At 40.8% G+C, this 25,078-nt stretch overlaps 1 protein-coding gene and 1 long non-coding RNA gene across 17 annotated transcripts in view; one reads left to right on the forward strand and one right to left on the reverse strand.

Moving 5' to 3' along the window:
* The window catches only part of ZNF521 (zinc finger protein 521), a 229,877-nt gene that overhangs the window by 192,905 nt on the left and 11,894 nt on the right, over positions 1–25,078 (forward strand). For all 16 annotated transcript variants that reach the window (XM_086889925.1, XM_086889954.1, XM_086889958.1 and 13 more), the window contains 2 exons: positions 7,834–7,965; positions 10,668–10,783. In XM_086889925.1, the coding sequence (XP_086746051.1) occupies positions 7,834–7,965; positions 10,668–10,783 (248 nt within the window). The remainder of the gene's footprint in view (positions 1–7,833; positions 7,966–10,667; positions 10,784–25,078) is intronic.
* LOC147655471 (uncharacterized) lies at positions 140–6,975 on the reverse strand. The gene is made up of 3 exons (XR_015287063.1): positions 6,904–6,975; positions 3,864–3,985; positions 140–2,996 (listed from the first exon to the last, which is right to left on the reverse strand). It is a non-coding gene; the product is annotated as an uncharacterized LOC147655471 (long non-coding RNA).

A 25,078-nucleotide genomic window follows, 5' to 3' on the forward strand; every position in this document is an offset into this window, starting at 1 on the left:
ATAACTCTGTTGCAGAATTCCTGAACTCTCTCCTGGTAGCCAGTTGCCCAGAAAATGCTGTTTGATGGAGAGAGGACTTGCTGTATTTAAATCACTCTTACTTGAGCTGAATACATGACACTTATTAAGAAATAGACACTGCCAGTTGCCCTTATTTTATTTTCATACAGCCTCACTGAAGCCAGACAATTTGTGGTTTTAATAGAACATACAAGGCACATGTGGTAAGAAGAGTTCACTTACAAGCAGCCAAAGTGAGTGCAACCAAGCAAAAAAGTGAACAGTTGGTGAAGTGAAATGCATCCCTTGCTTCAGACAAAAATACAGTGGAATGAAAGATGCAGTAGACTGGCTTTCCCTTAAGCAGATCTAATTTCAAAATCTGTCCCTGGAGAGACGAACTTTTGCTTTAATTGAGGAGGTGGATCCCAGCTCTTTGTCACTCCATCAATCAGCACCCTTTACTGTATCTTTAGCAGTACACTGCAGAAGGCTGTAGGATTTATTTCCTGCTTTTTGAATAAAGCTTCCCAGCCAGTGCTGCTGGGAGTCTGCATGGCCTGGCCTCAGCAGCACAGTGCAGGTCCCATCTTCTTCCTGCTGCTGAAGGCCAGTATCCTTCAAGGCAGTGTCATAGCCTGGTCCCTACCTTCCCCTTGAGAGGCTACAGTTGTTGGTGACTCAAAAGTTTAGGATTGTTGCTAGGATCTTTTCTACCACCTTTCCTTGGCATGGGCAAAGTCTTGCCTAAAAATCATTCTGAACTGAAAAAAAAAGCAAGGGGAAAGACATTGCTTGAGGTGCAGCCTGATGTTTTGAGTTTCTTCAGCTAACATCATGATTTTGGTTAAAAGTTATGGTTGAGGATCAACACAGACCAGCATGCAGGCATCTACATGAGGAGTAGTATGTGGCACAAGAGGGAAGGTGTGCAGGACAGCTGTGCCTAGAGATTGAGTGAGGAAGGACAGTATATCCTTCCCCTGCCCTCCTGCTTCCTAACACATGGTGACTTGCTCTGGACAGTCCAGGAGAAACACACAGGTGTACTTCTTTCCATCCAATCCTCCATCCTGTCCCGCCAGGATTGAATCATTAGTTAGGACTTGAACAAAAACTGTTTTTCTATGACAGGTTGTTCTCATGGCTGTAAATTCCAGCTGCGTTATTCTTCTTGCTGCAAATTCCAGCTGTATGCTTTGCCTTTACTGTCTCCTTTACTGTCTCCTTTGCCTTTACTTGTCTCCTCTCCCATGTTTTTCATGTCAGCCACCAAAATTGACACTGTGGTGGATCATGTTTCTCATTTGAGGGGTTATGATAATGATAATGTTTGAGGAATTGAAAATTATGAACAGGATGTTGGAGAGAGGGTGCTGGAACAGGTACTATTCCATTTCAGCTTCCAGGCTTGGAAGAGCTGTTATTTGCTCTTTAGCATGTGAAGGTACATGTCATGATCATATTTGCCACAGTAGACCCTAAGACCAAATTTTGAGCAGGAATGAGGTTGCCTGAAGTGGCACAGGGTGGCTGATGGTTGAATAGGTGTGTAACGAGTAGAATTTAAAAGATGCTCAGCACTATAAGCTAGGAAGCATGGATGGTTGTACACTCTGGAAATTACAGTGTTGTGTGGTGTTTTTTGTCCTTCCCCTGTTTTCTGTGTGAGATGTTGTAGCCGAGGGGTTAGCTGTCATCCATGGCATTGCTTCCTTACTCCTCAGATCTCTGGCTTATAAATGTGTGCTGCAGAATTAGCTCAGGGAAGAGTGAAAGCAATGTGAAGGAGGAGAAATTGGTTTAGGGGCATGGTTTGCTTGGTAAAAACATTACAAAGAAAACACATTGAATATGGGAGCTGCGCATGTTTTAGACCTAAAAAAAATAAATACAGGGCCTGCAGGCCACTTCATTCCTGTGTTTTGTGTGGAGGGCAGAGTTTACGTGACTTCTTAGCAGTTGCTTTTGAGCATGGGCCCAGCCTTGTGCTGATTTACCAGGAGGACATCATCATCCTAGGACCTTTGCCTATAGATTTATTCAGAGTAGAAGGCACAAGGACCCTTCTGGACAATCTCGAGGGCGAATAGCAGAAAGTTACTTATAAACTGTTACAAATTGGTGCTGGGTGATGGCTGTAGTGTTGATCAGACAATATAAAAGGGCCCCCAGTGGTTACCGACTTAACAGCTGCATGTAAGTCAGGCAGTGAACATTTGCTTGTAGCTGCTCTAGTTTTGCTTTTATTGAAGAGCAAGAAGCATAAACATGGGACACACAGTCTAGAGGCTGCTTAAAGGGTTCCACTTGTTTAAAGTGCATATTGAAATGTCAGGGCATTCCATGAAATGAACAAGTTGTGCCTTGAGTTGGTAACACAAATTGGGCCAGGTCATCCACAGCACTGGCTCCAGGGAAGATGCAAGTGGGAGCATCCAGCCTCTGTACAAGTTGCTCAGTAACTCTGCAGCACGTGGGCAACACAAAGAGGATCCCCAAATATGAGTGTATGCTCAGCATGAAGGCTGATTATATTTGCTTTTATAGCTGATTGTCAAGTTAGTTGCTGAGGTAATGGGCTGCACCTCAATTAAAATCTACCTGCCTGCACCGAAACATTTAATATTTGTGTAAATATTAAACATTTATATGAATATTAAATGCATTTATTTGGAATTGATTCATGTTTACATTTTCCCACTCTCTGAATAAAGATTACAAATGGAAAGCAATTTACTTATGCAGAAATTCTGCATGCATCAAACTCGTTTGTCTATGAGCAGTGGGTAAACCATTCCCATCCATCTTGAGAGGTTTTAACCATGTCCAAGCTCATATCCCAACCACGTAAGGACAACAGTAAGCACCAGTTCTCTGCTGCACAGTGCGTACTTTGTTCTTCCCTTCCTCATGGCGTTGTTGGGCTCATAATGTGAAGGACGTGCTGACTTGTTTTACGATGTACCACACCAGGGAATGCAGTGCATAGTTTTCTGTTAGATTTGGAAAAGTGCAGGCTTTATATTAAAGGTTCATTTCTTTTTCATCCTTCAGCTAACTCATTTGCACTGTAATGTACTTGCTATTCCTCCTCCTGATACTTGCTGCTTTTATACCTATTTTGCAAGCCATATTTTTAGTCTAATCCATACAGCAGTTGTCTAAAATTCCATAGCATTGCTTATTTCTTACCTATAACTCTTAATAAAAAATAGGGCTGTGCCAAGCTATTATATCTTTAATAGAATATTCTAATGGTTATTAAATCAATTGACTCTGAATCTCACTTTAATAAATGAGTCAGACAGTATTTTCCAATTACTGTCAGCCGCCACCTTTCCAAAGAGCAGATTATTTTGATTGAATTTTTAAAGCTGCTCAGCACTTTTTTTTAATTTTTTTTTTTTTTTTTTACTTTTTTTTCCTGCCTGAGTAAGAGCAAAGAGCAGCAGCTCTGTTCTGCAGGGAAGGAGAGCCCTTTGGACTGTATCTGACACTCCATTCCATTTCAGATTTATCCCAAATGGAAACTGAAAATGTGACATTTCACTGGCCCTTTATTTATTAATGATATTGTATTTTGCACTTCCATAGCACCCCATCAAATTGTTTGCAAAATACGGAGAGCTAGGACAGGGGCCACTGTGTACACAGAGCTTTTTGCATCCTCTTTCCACATCTGGCACCTTTGCAAGATTTGCCACATCCTGGCTCTTTCATGCCAGTGGGAGATAAAAGGCTGGCCATGCCTTTAAATTGTCTATGGAGAACAGAGAACAGGGACAAAGCCTTGTTCCCTCATCCTTCCACAGTGCTGTGTGATCCAGGCAAGTTGTGTGTCAAGAAATATAATCTTAAACCTTTCCAAAGGGAGATGGCAGCAATTCTGGGTCTTCTGAGTATGGTAGATAGTCTTGGACTCTTCTCCAGCACCACTGTCTTGGTTGCATTAAAAGTCTTAAGGGATAGTAATTAGGTCAGCCTGTTAAAGTAGAAATTAAAAATTAGCACCTCCTCTTTAAAGATGGGTAGTCTGAGAAACACAGTCCACACTGTCATGCCCAAGGTGATAAGAGTATGTCAGCGTTGGAGTTTGGAATGGAAGCCAGAACTCCTGACTCTTCTGCCAATTCTGTACCCTTAGCTTAAATTTAAATCATGGCTGGTCTCACATTCTTGAATTAAAAGTCTGGAATCTTGCCCTTTGTTCCTTTGTGCACATCACCAAAGCTGGTGATGTGCACAAAATGGGTGAAAACAGTGGGGCTTAGGAAAAATATTATTCTGTTAGTTATACAAATGTAGTCTTATTTTAAATATGGTCTTTAGAACTTGGAGACTAAAAACATTTTATTTTTAAGAGAAAGCTTAGATTCTGCACAAATTGATGTCTCTTGCCTGGGGAAGTTTTTTATCTGCCCCAGGCGAGTGGGTGAGGGGATTTTTCAAACCCTGTTTATAAGCCTTCAGGAAAATCATATTTGCAACATAGAATAATCAAAGTGATTTTGATGTTTGTGACCAGGAGATCACCTTAGATCTGAGTAATATGGGAAATACAATAAGGGTCACCCTTAATGGGGTTCAGTTCTTCATGAACAAGTACAATTTCTGTGTAATTAAAATTAGTTTTGCTTCAGCATCAGGAGTGCATGCCTTTCTTCCTACTTTTTTCTTCATCAACTAAGGTAATGGAAAGAAAAAAAAAAAAAAAAAAGCATTCTCTGTTTTCTGTAGCATCTTATAAAAATATTTCTTTCTCCAAAGTCTTTCTTCCTTGGAATATTTGAAGAACTCCCGTTCTGTGTTCCTGTGCTCAAGAATGATTAGCATGGTTCATTTACACTTTGCCAACAGTAACTCTGTGATTTGAGAATTGTCATTGATTATCTTCACCTTGTCTTGTGGAAGATCCTGAGATGGAACTCCCTTTTACCTAATTGCTTTGACTGTGTGTCAGCACAATCAGGTTGATAAAGAAACTTCACCTTACAAACTTCCTATCTTGTAACTGCCCATTGTGGGGAACTTTCACCATCTCCAGAGCTATCTGTTCAGTAATGACCATGGCAAAGATTTGTATATAGGAGAGATACCGTGTGCCAGCCTGTACAGTCCTCATAACTAATTAGCAAGCTCAGGAAAAAAGAGGCATTTATACAAGATTTGTTGAGCCTTCCTCCTCTTTTCAGGATGCTGTTCTGCAGCTTTGCCCGCAGCTGTGGGTTGCTGCCTGTTGGAAGAACACAGCTTACAACCTGCCTTGGAGGATGTGTCTGTGTCTCTTAGATCTACAGACTGAAGTATGCCAGGTCCTTTTCCTTCATGCTCCCCGTGGTGGTGCTTGTCCTCTCTCAGCAGTAGCAAAGGCAGAACACACTGGAAGGGTTTGTTAGTGATGGTGCAAAATGCCAAATCCCAGGCGATTCTTGATAATCCATTAAATTTTCACTGCTAATGAAGTAGTTAGCATATATTTGATAAATAGTTTTTAATTTTTTTATGAAGAGTTACAAAAGGTGTCACCTACAAGATGAGAAAGTGTCACCCACCCTTAAGCTTCCCCTGGGAGTCCTTTGCAAAGGATTTTATCAGACATTGTGCCTGACTGCCAGTGTATATGGCTGAGTGGGACGTGTACCTCAGCAGCCTGTGCTCTGTTGCCACCATGTTCAAGTCTCTCCAGAGAGGCCATGGTGTCAAAAGAGCTAAGATTGACCTAGGCCTTCGCCTGAGTTTGTGTTGACAGCTGTCCTCAGTGGATCCAGCTATAAATTGGTGCCTGGTCAGGCAGGCTGGGAGTCAAGTTCTTCTGCCTCATGTAGGTAACAGAGACAGGCGCTTCAGCAGCAACAGTCTGTGGGCAGAGGATTGCCAGGACCACCAACATTTTTCAGCTGACACTCAGAGCAGGCCTTCCATTTCACACCCTCTAAAAGCTCTGCAGCGTGTAGAGGTTTGTGATGATGCAGAGCGACACAGAGTCCCCAGGCAGGTGCAAAGGAGAGCCACTTCATTGCAAAAACCAGGCCTTTTTAAGCAATTAGCTGGTTATCAGTTTACATCGTTTTAAGGCACAACAGGCCCAAGTCAACCAACCACCACACACCACGATGTGGACATGAGGCAGTCACATCTCTCAGGTCTCTTATGCCTCTCTACCCCTATTCCAGCTGAGTCACTCTCCCATAAATAGCATGTCTGAGCCATGATTTTACAAGGGTAAAAAGGCCCTTACTTTATAAGGCTTTACCTATTTGCAACAGAGGCAGTCAGGAACTTTCATGAAGGATTGGGTAGAAAAGGAAAGGAAATTTGCAGTTTGCTGTGTCTGCATGGGAGTGATGCCATTTTTGTGTAAATCTTTGTCTTTGTTGGGTTTCATCTATCCCTTTCCATTGTGAAGAGCTCTGACACCTCATAGAAACCACCCAATGGTAATTTTCAGTAGCCCTACCTGCAGAATGGTCACCACCACCTGGCTTAGCTCACACTGTTTAATTCCCCACTTTGGCTAAAGATGCCATGACTTACACAAAGGCTAAATTTAGCTTTTGGACTAACGAGAAGTGGAAGCTGGGAGCTACCATTGACATGTTTTTCAATTCTTATAAGTCCCTAAGGGTCATTTGGGGCAGGAATGTGCCCCCACTCAGCTGTGGGATGCAAACCATTGTCTGCCTCTCACCACCCTTCGCGAATGCCTGTCCCAGAGTCACTGACCATCCCTGCAGGCAGCGCTGTGTCCAGCGGGAGGTTGGCAGCCTGGATTTGGGTGTTCAGCATGGGCAGGGCGCTCTCCTAAATCGCTCCTTCCCGACTGGGAAATGGCAGGGAGCCGTGCCAGTCACCAGGCACTCCATTCCCGCTTGTTTTTTAATAAGCAGATACAGTATTTACCTGGGAGATCAATGCTACTCCTGTAGCACACCGGTGACATACAGAAGGACCTTTTCTAAGCGGCGCTGTGGGAATTGAGGCCTCTGCAGCAGGGCTGGAAGCCACTTCTTACCTAGCAACTGTTTCTAAGTAGGACAGCCGCTGACTGCCCTCATGGCAGAGTGGATGAATCCTGCAGCACCCTCAGGAAAGGAACCTGGTGCCAGGCACCAGCCGGCCTTGGAGGACAATGGGAGGAAGCAGAGGAACAAGCAGAGGGGAGCGGGAAGGGTTTTAAAGCCACAGGACGGGAAAGCTGAGTCAGAAGGCACATGGGGACTTTTCTGGGCTGTTCAGAGGAGAAATGCAAATAAAGAGGGGAAAAAAATCCAGGATTGTCAGAAAGGGAGGTTTGAAATCCTGCAGCTTGCAAAAGATTTCATGTATACCCACAGGACTGGGAACGTGGAGTAGGAGTGATGTGAGGGTATAAACTACCCACCCTTCTCACACTGGTTACAAGAAACTCCACCTCAGCCAGAGTGCCAAAAACGGCATTCACGGTTCTTACCCGTGGTAGACAGGATGATGTGTGATCAGCATTAAATTCCTCACGCGCTGTTTTGCAAATGTGCTCGGTCGTGACTGGGTGGCTCTGGTAAGAAACGATGTTTCGGGTCATAGTCATCATTTCCTACTGAAGGCTGATGCTCTGCATTCCTGCTTAGTGCTAATTGTAAGTGGAAAATCTGTGCTTTTAATGCCCAGTCAGGCTTTGGATATTCTGAAACATTCTGGATAAGAGAACACTTCAGCAATCGTAGGTGCTGAGGGGAATCCAGTTTCCTGAGCTTAGGAAAACCAAAAGCTGCTCCAGTTCACAGATTGTGTTGGACTTTCTCTTTGTAAGGTTTGTGGTGAATTTCAATTTTCCTTTGATTTCTCCTGCAGATGAAGGACTGAACCATGAATGCAAACTCTGCAATCAGACATTCGACTCTCCTGCCAAACTTCAGTGCCACCTGATAGAGCACAGCTTTGAAGGCATGGGGGGCACCTTCAAATGTCCGGTGTGCTTTACAGGTAGGAGCCCATCACTGCTTGTCCCAGTCATGCCCTTAGCTTGACTTTGCAGAACTCCCTGAAAAAATGTGTCATGTGCTCACTTTAGGTCAGTTTTAGGAGGGAACATTACATTTTGTTCATTAGTAATATTGATTAGAAATCGTTTACAAAGTTGAGCTCCTTGGGAGGTCAGTCATCCATCTGTAAGAAGTGCATTTCAAGCTCTTCTATTGGAAGTCTGAGTTTTTTATAATTACAGAAGTGATAGTCTGTTACCTTCCACGGTATCATGTTCATTACTTCCATGTTTCAAACTTGCCCAGGTTAAAACTGTCCATAATTTTGTGCTTTAAAGCTACAGATGCTTCATCTAAAACAATAAAACTCAGAGCAGAATTTGGCCCCGGTTCTCAGGCATAGTCTGTGCAGCAGCATTCTCCTCTGATGGGGTAAGAAAGCCCACATGCCTGTGTTTGTTGGCTTGTGGTGAGAAGAAACACCCTTGTAATATGCTTTAGAAAGCAAACCATGCTGTCTTGCCACAAGCCAAGCTCTGCTCTCCCTTGACAGAAGTCCAAGTGTGGAATAATCCTCCCCAAGTCAGTGGTGTTATTCAGTAGTAAAACCCAAGTGAGAAAATAACTTGACCCAGTAGGGCTAAGCACTGCAGTGTTTGGGCCATAATGAAGAACAGAAAAATGCTGTTGTTGGAAATGAAAACACATTAAAAGAATGCCTACTGAGTTGTTGTGAGTTTTTTAAGGACTTCCTAATAGAACATTTCATAAAATGATAACCTAAAACATGAGTGTTAATATGTAGCTTGCATTTCCAATTTTGCTTTAAAAGATGAAAATCAAAGATAATCACAAACATGACAAAACACACTTTGGGTATTCACACATCAATGGCATGCTAATTCTGGAAGCCATTCAAGGTTTCTGCTTTCCATTAATGGAAGTGAAGGGTTTTCATTGATAAGCAAATAGACCCTTTAATACCTTCATTTTACTTCTCTTTGTTTGGCAGCTCCATGCCCAGTGAAACCTAAGTGAGTACTACCCAGGAAAATTAAATTTGAATTTTTCATCTTTCAGATACAGTAGCTGGTGATGATTATTACCTCACTGTGTTCAGGTTTCACACATTTCTGTGGGTTATAAAATTTAAAAAATACATTGTTCCTCTTCACTGCACAGCTTGTCTGAGCATTGTAGTACCACCAAAACAGTTTGTTTGTAAAGTGTCTGTGTTCAATAATTATTTCAGCTAGGCATTTCTTCACGTTCTAGTTTTGCTACTGATTCTACTAATTTTTTTCCTTGTTTTCATTTATATATTATGGTGCAATCTTTTTTTGGTGTAACATCATGGACCTGCAGTTTCAAAGTTTGGGGTGTTGTAAATACGGCATAAAAACTTGTGTATGTAGAATACCCACTGAGGGTTCTCCATGTGACCAAGATCCCTGATAAAAAACTAATCCTTCCATTTCTGAGCCAGTAGCCTTGTAAAATGTGTTAAAGAGTACGGAGATAAGTCGATTCCAATCTGTGTGAAACACTTTTTGCTGATGGGGTAAATAGACAGTGAACATTAATCACAAACAATGCTACTTTATTAGCAATATGCCATTAAATTACTTCAGCACATCTTGCTAGAATATTAAAAAGAAGTAAAAATCACCAATATAAGTTTTATATGGAAAATGGAATCTGATCCTTTTTTTTTTTCCAGGGTAATGAGAAATGTGATTAAAATGTATGACTCAGAAGAACAATATTCTGATGTTTTTTGTTGCCTTGCAATTAGAATAATTTTAATGATTAGGAGTGGAGTCAAAGTCAAATGCCAGCATCTTTAATAAATCCTTTCCCTGCCTATACAGATTAATATTGTAGATGCAAACTTTTTTAGGTCACAGTGCACCAGGCATCCATCAGAAGTCAGTGCTGCCAACCCAAACACTGCCTCTGGCATATACAATTTAATTATTAATAGTATGTCTCCTAGGTAAACTGTTACACAGTCTTAGGGCCTTGTTTTGTAGTCATTAAAATTGAACATGTTTATATTATTGAAACCCTTGCATTCAGTGTGTAGGCAGAGTTGATCTTAAAGTATCCAAAGAGAATTTACCTGCAGTTCTGTTTCGCATTTATAGACATTGCCCCAGTATAGCTGTGGGATATAATTTTTAACATTAACACATTTAAATACAGAGCTGTTTGTTAGCTTTAACTTTAGGCACACAGAGTAAACAGGACTTTGGCATCTGTGCTTTTCAAACCTGTTGGTTGCTAGGAAATAAGTTTTGTGTGTGTTCAAAGTGCAATAAGCATGAAGAAATAATTCTGAACAGGAAATGGCATTTTCAGATACTTTATCCTTGAAATCTTCATTGGATGTCCTGACAGGGTCTTTTTTTTTTTTTTTTTTTTTTTTTTTTTTTTTTTTTTTTTTCTTGGTCAGTTGTTGGGTTTTTTTTCCCTTACACTAGGGATCTGTTTCACTTCATTTCTTTTAGAAGAAGCATCACACTTTGTAGATAAATGACATTCATTGGTATGCATTATAGCAACAGTGTAAGGTGAAATCCGAATGCACTTGCCTAATTTTACATCCTGGAATTACTCAATGTTATTGGGAAACTGTTTATAAAAAACTCTTCACTTCTGATATTAAATAATTAAAACCTTGTTCTGTGTCTAATATTTCAGTGTTTGTCCAAGCAAACAAGTTGCAGCAACATATTTTCTCAGCCCATGGACAAGAGGACAAGATCTATGACTGCACACAGTGTCCACAGAAGTTCTTCTTCCAAACAGAGCTGCAGGTACCACACTTGTTACCTGGGGGTTATGATAGCATTGTGTATTTGATACCTGACTTCAAAGCTGTACTTGCCATGACCTCCTCTGATACTTGCTTATCATCAGGATGGGAATTAGAGAAGGTCAAGAGAAATTGCAGGTGATTCAACCCATGCTGCTTCAAAAAGGTGCTGGCAGAAAGCCACCTGGTACAGAGCTGAATTTCAGGATTCTTGCACTGTAGGTTGTTGCAGCTCAAGGTATTCTCTAGGAGAGAAAAATGGGTATCCTATTTTTCTTCTTGATAGCCATAAAACGTTCAGTTGACCAGTGAAATGGAAAATAAATGTATTATTTTGTCTTTAAATGTGAAAAGGTATGCACTGAAGTAGGAGTGTAGTGATGGCAGAGAGGGGAAGTAGACAGAATTCCTCTTTTGACTTGGTGGGGAATAAAACTAGGGTCAAATTAATGTCTTTTCATGGCCTGTTGTCAGATTTGTAATGATGTAAATGTAAGGTAATGTTTATTAATGGTAAACAAGAGAGAGAGAGAGAGAGAGAGAAAGAAAGAAAGAAAGAAAGAAAACAAGGAAGGAAGGAGGTGCAGGTATGCAAAAGATGTACCATTAAAAGAAAGAAACAGGAACACAGGGTAAAAATTATTTTTAAGGGTAGAATTAGGGCTTTAAATTAGGATTTTAAGTAGGATTTTAGAAAGCAGAATAGATGACTGAATTATGAAGTTTGAAAGCACACCGAGTGTGTACAATCATCTCCTAACAAGTCTATCCCACCTAAAATACACTTTCATTTCAAAATACATGGGGTCTCAAGCAGCTGCTTTCATTCTTTTGTTGTAATAAACCAACAATATGTTTTTCCACTCAAAATTTATTCCTTCCCAAGAGTAAGAAAAATATTTTGCTCTTTCTATCTAAGCCTCATTCACTGACACTTCAACATAACTGAAGGACCTGGTTTTCTGGTGAAGGGCACAAAAGAGTGTCGCTACAGAGGGAAACTCTGCTCTGCATGGGCTAGATGACAGTGTGTTGGTAATTCCATGCTGCAGAAGGCTCTTACTAGACCCCCATCTCCACATCCTTAGTGACAGCCTCCCTCTGGCTTATCTACACTTGCAAAAAAATATTAATTTACTTATATACACTTAACTCACTATGCTTATTCTTTTTTTAATTAACTTGGATAGTGCTACCTCAGTGGAGAATGAATTATGCTTAAAAAAAGCCTGCAGTGCCATGATGCTGTTGAGATCACTGTCTTTCTGCTCTTACCTCCAGTTACCTACCCAGGCTGGTGAAAGGGCAGCAAAGCACTCAGGCAGAGCCATAGGTACTGAGATTTGTTGTCTGCTTTTGCAGATACATTGATCTCCAGCCCACTGTCATTTAAAACCTGTTCTAGGAGGCATTGCTTTGCTCAGGCTATCTACCACCTAAAGCACTGGAATCTTTGGCAACTGTCCTCCAGGTTATGCTTCTCTATCCTTTCATTGTCATGGTTTGTGTTGGGGCTTGCAGCATACCAGTATGTTATTCTATCAAGAGCAGTTCCTTACTTTTTAAATTAAATGTGCATTTTATTTGTTTCTCCCATGCACAGGACATGCTGATCATGTCAGATTAGAAGGCAGGGTCAGCACTCCATGGCGTTAGGGAAGTCAGGGTGGAAACACGAACAAAGTAGGGCAGGACAGAATGCAATAGCATAGGAGTCCTTTCCACATGTGTGGTACAGCTGATAATTAATGGGAATGAATTCAAGCATACAGAAAATATATGCGTTATAATGGTGCTTAATTTGGTGTTTGGCCCTGTGCAATTCTTCACTTAGCATCTTCTGGCTCCTGTTCAGAAAGAGTAGCCTCTAGGAACATAAGAATACCCTCAAGTTCATCTCACCTTCTCAATGCAAAAATCAAGCAGGACTCTCTTTAGAAGTTTCCATTATTTCACTCCAGATGCTTACTAGGAATGCAACACAATCCCACAGGACCATATTCTGGTGAGAACAGAGAACAAACAACCAGTCCTGAAAATCAAACCTTCAATGTATTGCTCAACCTTCAAGTTGAAGTAAAGAAATTTTACAGGAATTTGATCTTTAAGATTCTTTTGACACTTTCTTTGTGCTCCATGCACTGTCTTTAAACACCTTTGTGCTCAGTAGCTACAGAACCAGCTTTAAACATTTTTAGATACTACCTACATATGGAAGAAACAACTGGAAACCTTCTGTAACAGTTAGAAGTTTATGCTTTAAGAATGTTCCAAGTTGTGAATTTTTGTACTAACATGTTTAAAAAGCCTATATGGTGTATTTATACTTCTGAAATGGAGTTTAAAAAGTGTGTCCCTAAAAATGTTTGTTTTTTAGAATAGAAAGCTTTTAATAAGACATGCTTAACATAATAAGGGCTTTTCTGAAATAGGCTTGTACAATCTCTAAGTACCAGATAAGGAAGCTGAAAGGTAGATGCATTTATAGGGTGCCTAGTTTTCCCCCAAAAGATGAAAAATCTTCTAATTGAACACCTGGACCATTCAGTTCTCTACAGAGGGTGGATATAACTAAAACAGTGTTCTCCATCCATTATCCATAATACTGAATTTTTAACTGATAAGGAAGTAAAGAAACTGATCACTAGTTTATTAGTGAACTTTCATTAAATTATGATAAAGGAATTTGTACCTATTAAGAATTCTTTTTCCTGCCCACATGATGTTTCCAGTGCCTGCACCTTTTTGCCTTATTGGACATAGGCTTAGATGTTAGCTCTGGTGTTTGTGCTTCTCCTGTCTCTGAGGAGGAGTAACCATTTCTTTCTTGTTTCCATTGCTAGTATTAATTCCACAGAATCAGAATGATTTGGGTTGGAAGGGATATTAAAGATCATCTAGTTCCAACCCCCTGCCATGGGCAGGGACAGCTTCCATAAGACCAGGTTGCTCAAAGTCCCATCCAAGCTGGCCTTGAACACTTCCAGGAACACAACATATTGTGGTATTTGTGGGGAGGAATGAGGTACCCTTGTGGGGTGTTACCCAGACTGAATGGATGAATGAATGAATTCGCTTTACTTTTATACAGATGTTGCTGGATCAGAGAGGTATTGATATCTAACAGAACTGATGAATAATTGTAGATTTTTCAGTATTTTATCAGTGATGGTAGTTTTCAATATGATGCTAGCCAAGATTATATGATCTCAGCACCATTTTGCCCAATACAAAAATGATATCTCTTTTTGGTGAATTAGGACATTTCCTTAACTTCTTGTGACTAATAATTAGTTGCCCCTGGGGTAGTTAAGTGTCCCCACTTTAGAAACATGAAAACTAGGGCAAGAAATAATTGGATCAGCAGTTGCTTCTCATCCTGTTCAAATGGGACCTGGCCTCAGTGATTCACGCCCTTGCTGCTTCCCATCTGGACTCCATCAGCACAGAATACCTGGGCATGAAGCCATCAGCCTGTAGGACGTTCCAGCTAATACAGAGAGCTGCAGCACTGGCCCTCAGTAGCAAAGGAGACCAGGACCATATTCAATCAGCTCTCTTGCTTTCTATACTGCCTTCCCACATGTTTGTCCAATTGTGCTCTAACACTCAGTCCTTAATTTTCTTGGTGGACTGGGTCAAGAACATCTCAGAGATGACCTGAGAAGTTCTTCCCACATGGAGACAAAGTGGTAGTTGGCAAAGCTCTGCTTTGTGAGTGTTTCTATCTAAGAGCTGAAGATTTTTGCTCAGAAGCTAGAACTTCCTTACACACTTGCCTGTGAGACCATGGAACAAACTTTCACAGCAGTTAAGTATTACAACAGATGTCCTCAACTTATGCTTTTAAGAGCAGGATGCACCTACATGTGCCAAAGGCTCCCTTCTCTCATACAAACGTATACCTGTATGTAGATTTTGAAACCTTCCCCAAAATCCCAACCCACAGCAACAGAGCTCTACCAAAACAAAATACACAGCTCCTTCCCCAGGGAAAGGATGAAAGAAAGAATGAAGCACTCATAGCAGATGTTACTCATGTCGCTTCAAACAGCAGGAGAACATTCTTAGCTCCCAGTACAAGCCTCTGAAACAAAGGAGGACAGAGGCAGTATAGAAGAGTCTGTGGAAGTTTTATGTAGGTTAATGTGAGTCCTTCTCTGGATTTCCAGTTTTACCATTGCCTTGTTCAAATTTCACTGTTGAAACTAATCTTCTAGTTTTTTTCCTCACTTATTTAAGGGTTAAACTTTCCAAAGATCTCAGCATTGAAAAATGCTCCCAAAAACTCAACATTTTAAAACAGCCTTTAAAATACCCTTGACCTGAGCTGGAGCAGAACTAAGCAAGCTCTAGGCTATTTCAAGAACTAAAGGCTTGACTGAGACCTTTAGTGGAGACAGTGGCAGAGCTGGGATTCAAGTACTGTGTTCTCTCATTTGGGGGTCAGCTAGAGAAAACTGCTAATTAACCTGGGCTGGGGTTGTCTCCTTGTGGCAGAGGCCTTCTGGGGCCAGCTGGGAAAGAGGTTGGTGTAGGAATAGCATCAGCCATAGCAGCAGTGACACAGCTACCTCCATCTAGGATTGTTTTGCCAAGGCCCCCTCAGTAGTTGAGTCTCTGTGCCATATAGGTCCCAGCAGCAGGGGAGACCATGAATAATTTATGCTCTTTACACAAAAACAGGCACAAAACTTTCAAACCTGCAGGATGTTTTCTTCACAAAGAAAAGGCCTAAAAACATTTTTATTTTTTTAAGTGAAATTGGAGATTAGTTTTGGCATTTCTAGGTCCCCAAGCTCTTAGGGTGTGGAGTGGAACATAGATGCTGGCTTTCTAGGCCCCAAAGGCCAGGAGCCAGCAGGGAATAACTTTGTCAGCTCTTCTTAAAAAGAAGCCTACCTGGAATCCAATTAACAGTCAAAGCTTTAGGCCAGCATTTTCAAACTCAGTGGCCTATTTCTGAGAGGGTGCTGAGCACCTCCAGCTGCAGATAAGGCCAGGGTAAGATGCTGGTGCTGAGTACATCAGGAAATCAGGTCAAAAATGCCTGAAGTTAGGAACCTTGATAAAAGCATAGGTGTTGAGCAGGCCATAGCCTCGTTTAAAGTTTCAACAAAACACTTTTGATGCCTAAACACAGGCATCACATTCATTAATGCTGGCCCTAGTCCTTAACAGGCAGCCAGGTTGCTTTTATCAGAACAAATGCCTAGGAGTCAGAAGAGCTGGATTCATTTGTAAGGTCAGGTACTAACTTGCTCCACATAACCATGCACACTCTCCATCTTGTGAATGATGATGATGATAATAATATACTAGGATTGTAATTAATGCTTGTGTTTTGGGGGACTAGACTGAGCTGCATGCATTGCAAGTTTGCTTTCTTTCCTGAGCCTTTACTGTGCATTCTGTTTCAGATTATGTGTGCACCAGTATGTGCATTGAGTATCTTTCCATGTCTTTCAAGATTTAAAAATTCAGACTGGTGTTCCTGAGATTTGAGACTTCTTCCCCCTAGAAGCGAGAATTATTTTCTTTGCAAATTCTCTCAAAAAGGCAATCAAGAGAAGCAAGGTGGAGGCACGCATGCATTAGCTCTTTAAGGACATACCTTCTAAGTGTTTCCCCTGCAAGTCTTTTGCTTCAATGTCAAACAAAGTTTAAATACAAAAAGAAATTCTTTGAATTCCCTTCCAGTGCCCCTTCCCTCCTGGGGATTGAGGGGTGTTATGGCCACATTAGGTTTTCATGCGGTAATTCTTTTCTAAATAAGAAATTTCCAGGTTTGGAGCTTGTGAGTTCACCCGCCTTTGATTGGCCTATTCAAATGTAAACACTCCCTGTGGGTACTTCATTAGTTCATGAATATTTATAGCACATTGCAAAGCCCACCAAGCCCAAAGTGCCAGAATTTTTCAGGGACCGTTTTGATTTCACTAAATAGTTCTTGTCAAAGATGAGCTTAATGTTAATATACTTGTCTCCACATAGTTCATATATGAGTAAGTTTACATACCATAAGTCAACCTGTGAAATTTTCTACACTTTTTCCTGTACATAAGGAGGAAACAATGTATTCACAACATCCTTATACATTCTCTGTGAGAACATTCCTTAAATTTCTGGAGCAATTGAATCACAATTATGGGTTTGTTTTTTCAGACGCTTGAGTAATATTATTGATGAAAATACAGAATTAATTGGCAAACACAGTACAGCACTTTAGTGATGGATATTACATTTAAATACACATTTTAATCTTGAAAAGTAATTCAGACTTAAGGAACAATAAAATGGTAAAGAAATGAAAAGTAAATATACTGTCCTGAGTGAAACTCAGTAAGTATCTATTCAAAAATAAGCAAAAATTTATATTCCTTCTCTTTCTAGGGCATAGAATCATACCCAAAAGCATGTGTGCTTGAATAGACATCCCTATTTTGCCTACTTCTTCCTGTTTATATTCTTGTATGGCAGGATTCTTTTTGTAAAATAGAAGTACCTATTAAAAAATAACCCATGCATCTCTTCTCCAAATTGACTCATATGGTCTATATTAAATAGATTCTGCAGAATCAGATAATATAGTACAGTCTGTAACTTTTATGACTGCAAATCCTTATGACATGCAAAAATGTTAAATGAAATTCATGGTTTCCAGTCTGAAAGCAGCAAATGTTGTCTCTGAAATGCATCAGTGATGTTACATGTCAACATTAAAATCATAATTTCTGAGGTCTTTTGGCAAATAGAACAGGGAGGTGTGTGAGATTTCAGCCTGAAGAAGCAAATCAAAAGTTGCTGCAGAAAGAAAAAGGCACAGAAAGGCAGAAGAAGAAGGGAACAAAAAGCAGAGGAGTAGAAGAGAAGCAGAAAGGAGATTATGGGACAAAGAAAGAAACAAGATTGAAATAATAGTGCTTGGGAAGGCAAACATTTTTTCTTCTGAGTGATGCTGGTAATAATGATAAGGCACTTGTAAAAATAAATCATGGTAATAATAAGGGGAAGTTCAGTTATTACATAAAGGCCAATTTCTACCCTCAGTCCTTATAGAAACCTCAGCGAACATCAGAGAGTCCTGTCATAGACCGAGGGCAGGGAAAGCAGTAAATGTATTCCCTGACCCACAGATAATCATTAGAAATGGAATTCTGCCCTTTGCAGAAAATGAGGTTTTATCATCTGTGCCCTGAATGTTTCAGCCTACACCTTGCCATTAGTCAGATCAGTTGGCACGTACACCTGGAGTAAGCAGAAGAAATAAGCACTCTGTTTGCGTATGAATAATTTCCCTGGTAGATCAGTTCAGTTCTCTTAATTGTCCATCCATTAATTTCTTGCTAATGTAGATGATATCGATGACTGATTTTCTGTGCTAAACAGGAAGCACCACTTCTTCATTCTAGAACACATTCCTTCCTACAACTGCCCTGCTGTTAGCTACCAGTAGCTGCCATTATATTATCTTTCATCTGGCCCAGAGCTGACAACAGATGGCCATCTCCGGGACTGCCATCAGTGTGACTTTATGAAGCATCCAGCTATGGTGTATTGAGGAGCTTCATGGCCAGTTCTGCAAATCTGATTTCCCTTCCCCCTACCCCGCTGCTGGCCCCCCTCACTCCATCTCCATGAATAAGCTCCTTATTCCTGGCTCCACTCTCCAGTGGTCCTGTCATTTCCCAATGAGTGGTGGCACATGGTTATCACTGGAAGATTGCAGCTCAAGGTCTGCCCCCACTTCCCTCCGCAGCACTGGCACAAGGTTGTTGCTGCTCCCAGCATCCTCACTCCTCCATGTTTTCAGGTTAGGTGCAGGGGTTTGGTAGCAGCAAAACTGCTACCTTTTAGGATCTGTAGTGCAAACCCTACCTTCTTCCACTGCAGAGCGCCTCCTCAAGCTTCAGGGATTTTATTTCCGTTAAGTTCCACAAGACATGCTGCCGAACTAGCATTGAGTATATTAAGTGTGAAAGGAGCTGAAATATTGATCAGAGACCTAAAGTGGAGAAAAGTGTAAAATTCACAAGCATCCTGATTCCATTGACATGTTAGATCACTTGGAAAAGCTCTTTCAACTGTGTGGCTGCTGTGCATTTTGGAGAAAGATATATTGTTTGCTCTTGACAGAGTTTTCTAAAGCAAGGTACCTCCAGAGTCAACCCATATTTTACAAGAAATTCACATTTGTGTCCTTTATTGTGATATCTGCAGCAAGTCTACACCTAGTGAGAGTCTCTGCCCTCAAGCTATAAAGGAGTAAGGCTCCATTGTTGGAGAGAGAGCAGCCGCCTGTGAAAGGCTGAGATGTGGTAGGCAAGATGAATACTGCTTAAAAGCGATGCTTGCCATGCTGTCATTTAGAACAGGAACACTGAGGATTTAAACGAAAGTGAAAGGCATGGTAAATGAATCCTTTAAAACTGGTCAAATTTTCAGCTGCCAAAAATAACAAGTTTTCTCCATTGATAGGTTCATTGAGTAGGAGGAAAGTTGGGAGGGGATGAATTCCCCTAGGGAGGAGGTGCAGATAGTTTGGGAAAACAAGGTGTGGTCAGTGATTCATAAAGAGACACTCCAGTAAACAGCAAACTTGGCTCAAAAGTGGTGTCTTTTTTTATTTTTTGCCTTTCGCTTTTTTTTTTTGCTTTTTTTGTTTTGTTTTTTTTTTGTTTTGTCCTTTCATTTTGTGCTGTCGGGGGCAGGGCAAGAGCATCATTGAGACACTCCATTCTAAACATGAGTGAAAAAGACTCTGGTACAGAGTGGCTACACAGCTGGAAGTGTATTTGCAAAAAAATGTGTATGTCCCCCAACCAGAAAGGAACAGCTTTTAGGTTTAGCATTTCTACCTGTTATTGGAGTCAGTTTCCCCATGTTTTGATCAAACCAAGGCACAAACATTTTGGATGGGAAAAGAGTGGAATTTTGCAGGAACTTGTGATTTTATTTTTTTTTTAAGTTGAGTTTCCTTTGTGTTCAAAGCTGAAATTGAGTGTCCTCCACCCTGTTAACAAAGGAAGAGAGAAAGAGATGATTCAGTTCTCGTGAACCAATAGTGCTGAGTTACACACATTTCTACGTGCAGCTTTAGTTGTTTTTCTGTGTTGTTATAGTCTCATTTTGCGAGAGAGTCGCTAGGCACAGTCACGGATCATGGGTGTGTAAGTTTGCTCGGGGATACGCTGTGTCAGTGAATACTCTGCCTCCCCCCATATTTCCTGTGTGTAGATGTGTGCTGTGTAAGATAAAGAACCTGTGATATTGTTAAATATTAGTGGTGCATTTTGCTTGGCTTTGCATTTGTAAAGGTGAAAGGTGATTGTGCAGGAAAATGGAACAGTATATTTGCTGTGAGACAGGCACTAAGAACTCACTCCCATGCTCAGTTATAATTCATGACTGTACTGGTGGGAAGCCCTTATCCCTCTGTGGAGTTAATGCATCTCTACTGTAACCTGCTGAGAGCACCCTGTGTCCCCTCCCACCATCTGTGCATTCACTTGCGTGCTTTCTCTCTCCCCCTTTACTGTGAGATCTCTTGGTGTTAAAACTGTCACACTACTAGTGCCTGGTAAAGGTGGCTTTATGATGTGTATTAATGTTGAATTGTCAGTTAAGGGTGAGGAGGCAGGTAAAGGATATGTTACCATTTGTTTTAAGCTCTTGTTAGAAAATGCTGGGGAGCAAATAGACAGAAAGGTAGATTTGTTGCTTCAGACAGCAAACAGCTTTGAACAGTACAGAGACATTGTCACAGCTCAGGGTTAGAGCTGTTGATGGCAAATGCATCTTTCTTCCCAACCTAGGCATATTTTAACAGTTTCTTGGTAGAGTGGATCTCTGTCTCTCCACGTCAAGATCTGAACCAATGGCACTGTAAATTGAGTAATATTTATTTACCCATCAGCTGAATTTTATTTTCTCCAAGTTGATCTGCTCTTTTAGCTGAAAAGCTCTCTTGCAGGCTGCAAGTTGCTTCTTTTCTACCTGAGACTTGAAATTAATGTGACCTAGCTATAAGCTAGTACAGTCTTAACTAAACAGGTAGTGTATTTTTTGAAGTGAAAATTTTTTATTATTATTATTGCTGTAAGGCACTGTCAGAAGACTGGTGAGACTGTCTAGCTTTGAAAGAATTGCACTCAGCTCACAGAGATTTAGATGATGCTTTATCAACCTGGCACTTTACCACAACATTAAACTCAGAATATGGTTAAAAGACCATGTACTCGACTGTCACGGCAATATTAATTTGCAGTGTTTCACTGGATGTAATCTCATGTAGTCTGTTGTTTGTATTCCTTTAAAATTTATAAATCAAATCCAGACCTGGAATACCGGTGTATGAACTTAACAGATGTGCTGCCATAAGGGACCTGCTAGGTTATAAACTGCAGAAATGATCTTTTTCTATTTCAGACTTCTAGCTTATTCCAAGGAGATTTAGTAATCAGAGAAGTAAGGTGGAAGGTCACGCGCTAGGACAGTAGCACCCACCCAGCACTTGACGTTGGGTGTAATTGTCAGGAAATCCACCTCTAATCATTTTATTATTCAGTTGTAGCATCCACCAAGGCTCCTGAGCAAAAGTAGGGCAAGAATGACTTCAGTAGCTCTGTGTCCAGGTTTTCTTAGGTGAAAGATCACTTTGAGATGACACAGCTGAGTAGTCAGGCTGAAATCCTAGTTGGTACTTTATTAATTTTGCACCAAGATAAATCTTGAAATTCTGACAAACTCCATGACAGGTGAAATTCCTTCTTGCAGAATCTGCTCAGCAAGAGGCTGCTCATTTCGTTCTGTTCAGAGGCAGGCAACAGGAGGGCAGCTTTATAATCAGCCCTCAAAGGAGCCCTGGCCGCCCCAGAGCCTTGGACTGATTGAATAACTCCTGGGCCTCTTCCCCTAGGCCTCCATCAGCAGGGGTCCTGTGGAAAGCAATCTCCCGCAGACTGGCACTGAAGTGAGCTTTAAACTACTATTTTCTGCTCTCCAGAGGAGCCTGGAGTACTAAAAGATAGATGGACTGCAGATATTTTATGAGAAACTGTCAGAAGAAGAGCAGAGTAAATGTTTTTTTCCCTCCTTCGAGTCACACGCTGCATCACTGTAGAATTTTTCCCAGAATCTTTTACACTGAAAGTTTGAAATTAATTGGTTGCTAACCTTAATTTTCCCCCTCCCTCTTATTTTTCTTTTTTCCCCTTCCCTCTTTTTCTTCTTCTCTTTTTTTTTTCCCCCTTAAATATTCACTCGGAGGCCCTTTGCTTAACCACAGTTGCAGAAAATCAGTACCATTTGCACTGAAATATTTATAATGACAGAATGAAAAATTGGATTCATTTTCTGGCCTGTAGCCGAACAGTCTGCAACTTTGCACAGCATTGTTTAGCATCTCTCATTCCTTCCTTTCATTGGGGTCCTTTTCAGACTCTCTCTCTCTCTCACACACACACACAAACACACACACACACATACACACACACGCTGCCCATGCTTCAGAGGAATGTTTAGCAAAACACAGAGCCATTTTTAATCTCAGCCTTGACAAATCAACTTGTCTCTAACCTTGCCACCATTTGGGGAGGGGGAAGCAAAGGGGGAGGTCCCCAGGAAGTGTGTAGAATTCCCCTTACAGGGGAAATTATGGAGGGTGACATGCAGTAATCCGTCCTCTACACTGAAGCAGTGTATGGCTAGAATTCTGCAAGTTGCTTCGGTGTGTTGCAGGTTAGGCAGGGTGGACTCAGTACCAGGCTGGGTAGCAGGATCTTTCCAGAAAACCCTGTTCTCCCACCAGTTCCCTCCCATGGCCTTGAGAAACTCATTTGCCCACGAAGGAAGAGGTTGTCAAAAGCTCCCTTTTATGCCTGAACAGAGACTGTAAAAATGCCCTGTGCTTCTTTGCACCTCCAGAAAACAGAAGATGCTGGAACTGTACATATTTACTTCCCTTGAAGCAATGGTGTGAAGGTGAAGTGGTTGATGTTTGCAAAGAGCTTTGAAAATGAAAGTGCAGATCCTCAGGCTCCAATTTGCATCCCCTGCCAGTATGAAAGGTACCTTAGTCAGACAGCCAAGGATTCCCTCAGTACGCAGCAAATCCTGTTTATTTTGCAAGCTGGTTCTGTATCACTCCCTTTTGGTCCTCACAGGCATGTCTCAGACTCCAATGAATTCCAGGAATTTTTAATTGGTATAACAATCCCATGGGGCTATTATGAGCTGGCATAAGTTTGGGCAGTGTTAGGAATGCTTTAACATGCGCTGAGGACTATGGTAGCCCATGATTTGAACGTTTAGGCCTCATGGATTTACAATATGCAGTGAACATGTAGGAATTAATCTGAAAATGCACGCAATTTAGCAGAGAATTGTAAGTCTCTACAGATGTCGGACTCTTGTGCAGAACTTAATAGGGAAATATATCTGTGAAAAGAGGTATTTCAAAAACCCTTAGAAATTACTCTCCAGTGAGTTTGTAGATTGCCTTGACAATGCATTTGTTTCTGGAAAAACAAGCCCTGTGGCCAAAATCCTAATTCCTAATGCCTAAAAAGAGGCTTCTTGAGACAATACTGGGTCCCCCAAGGAAGTGGGTTGGATGCAGGGGTGGATTCTGGAAGTTGCTGAGAATTTCCTGAAAATGCAGGTGACAGAAATTGCCTGTCAAGGTCCAAAAATGTCGTCTTGCTAACTTCACCCATATCAAATTTATGACATAGCTCTATTGCTGACAGCAGATGTCTGTGTATCGTACTAAATTCTGGTCTTTCAATTCCACATCACTCATCTAAGCACAAACTTTTTATTTCTTTGCTTTCTTCTGTAAAAGATTCTTGATGCTGGCTCCCCCTCAATTCTCTTAGGTGCACAGCCTGAGCAGGTGTGCCTAGAAGCAGTAGCAAGGGGTGGACATCTGCTGTAGGTGCCAGTACAGCTCAGCTGATGTGGCACAGCACCCCATGGCTCGTGAGCAACACATAGTTCTCATCATTCAAAGTTTCTTATGAACTTGCAGATTTTTCTTTTTACCATATTTCCCAAGATGCTTTGACAGGTCAGCCTGAAGTGATGAGCATTCAGACACAAACTGCATCGTGTGTTAGAAATTTTTCCAGAAGTTGTTTTACTTAGTATTGCTTTGATTTGATAAGGAACTTCATACAAAGTGATGTGGTTTTAGGATATAACAAAAAAAAAATAAAATCCAATATGCATGTATTACTGAGATTTCTCTAATTTCCTGCTTAGCCCTTATTATTGCTTTCTAATTTTCTCTTTTCTTCATGTATATAAATGAAGAACAGTATAATTTTTGTAACTTTTATCAGTTACTGAGAATCAACACTAATAGAGATGAGAAAGAATGTGAGCTTTAATTGCAAATATTAAATATGTTTTTAAACTGACAATTTGAAAGCAAATTGCCCTATTTAATCACGCTTTAAGGGAGGTCACAGACCCAGAGTTGGCTCTTTCAACTCCAGAAGTATTTCTTTTTTTGAGCTAACCAGGAAAAAATATACAGGTGTGTAATATGCTTTAGGATGCTAAAAAGATTTGTGGTGACAATAGACTACAGACCACAGTGAAGTGACAGTACAAATGTAATGGAATGGTGCAGAATTGTTACTGAATATCAGGGACTGTAAGAGTAGCCCACAAACAAATGTTTTATCTCACAGTTGAAGACAATACCTTTCTAAGAAAGCTATTTTCTCTGTGGGCCTGAACTGCTGTTTTAGTTTTTGGGTTTTTGTTTGGAGTGCCAGTCTGTTTACTAAAGTTATTACTTTATAAATTTTGCCATGGTAAAGTAACTGTGAGAGCTTTAAATTAGAATAAGTGCCACTTCTGTGTGGCAGGTTCCTTTGAGGGCTTATTAGAAAGCAGACCTCCTGTTGCCTGCCCCTTTATGCATGGCACTATTGCTATGGTACTTGTTTACAGCTAACTTTTGAATTTATATAAGTGTGCACTGTGGTATGATGAATTGCCCCCTCCAATTGCAAAGATTTTGCTTTTTTTTTTTTCCCCTGGGTTCAAGCTAATACTTTACTTTAAAGGGTTATTTTATTAGGTGGGTTCCATTTTGATGAATTAAAATTAACTTGGAGTAGCAAATTGCATAAGATCGTGAGTGTTATAGATTAGCTTCACCATAGCTACAGCACATCTTTTTGTAAAGAAACGAAAGTTCTCTGTTTCAGATACCTTGGCACTAAATGTAGACAGCAAATGAGTGTTGTCTCCAGTTATTTTCAGCATAAATGTGATTCTATTC

Source organism: Cyanistes caeruleus, chromosome 1 (genome assembly GCF_971803275.1).
Source record: "Cyanistes caeruleus chromosome 1, bCyaCae1.hap1.1, whole genome shotgun sequence".
NCBI classification, from domain to species: domain Eukaryota; kingdom Metazoa; phylum Chordata; class Aves; order Passeriformes; family Paridae; genus Cyanistes; species Cyanistes caeruleus.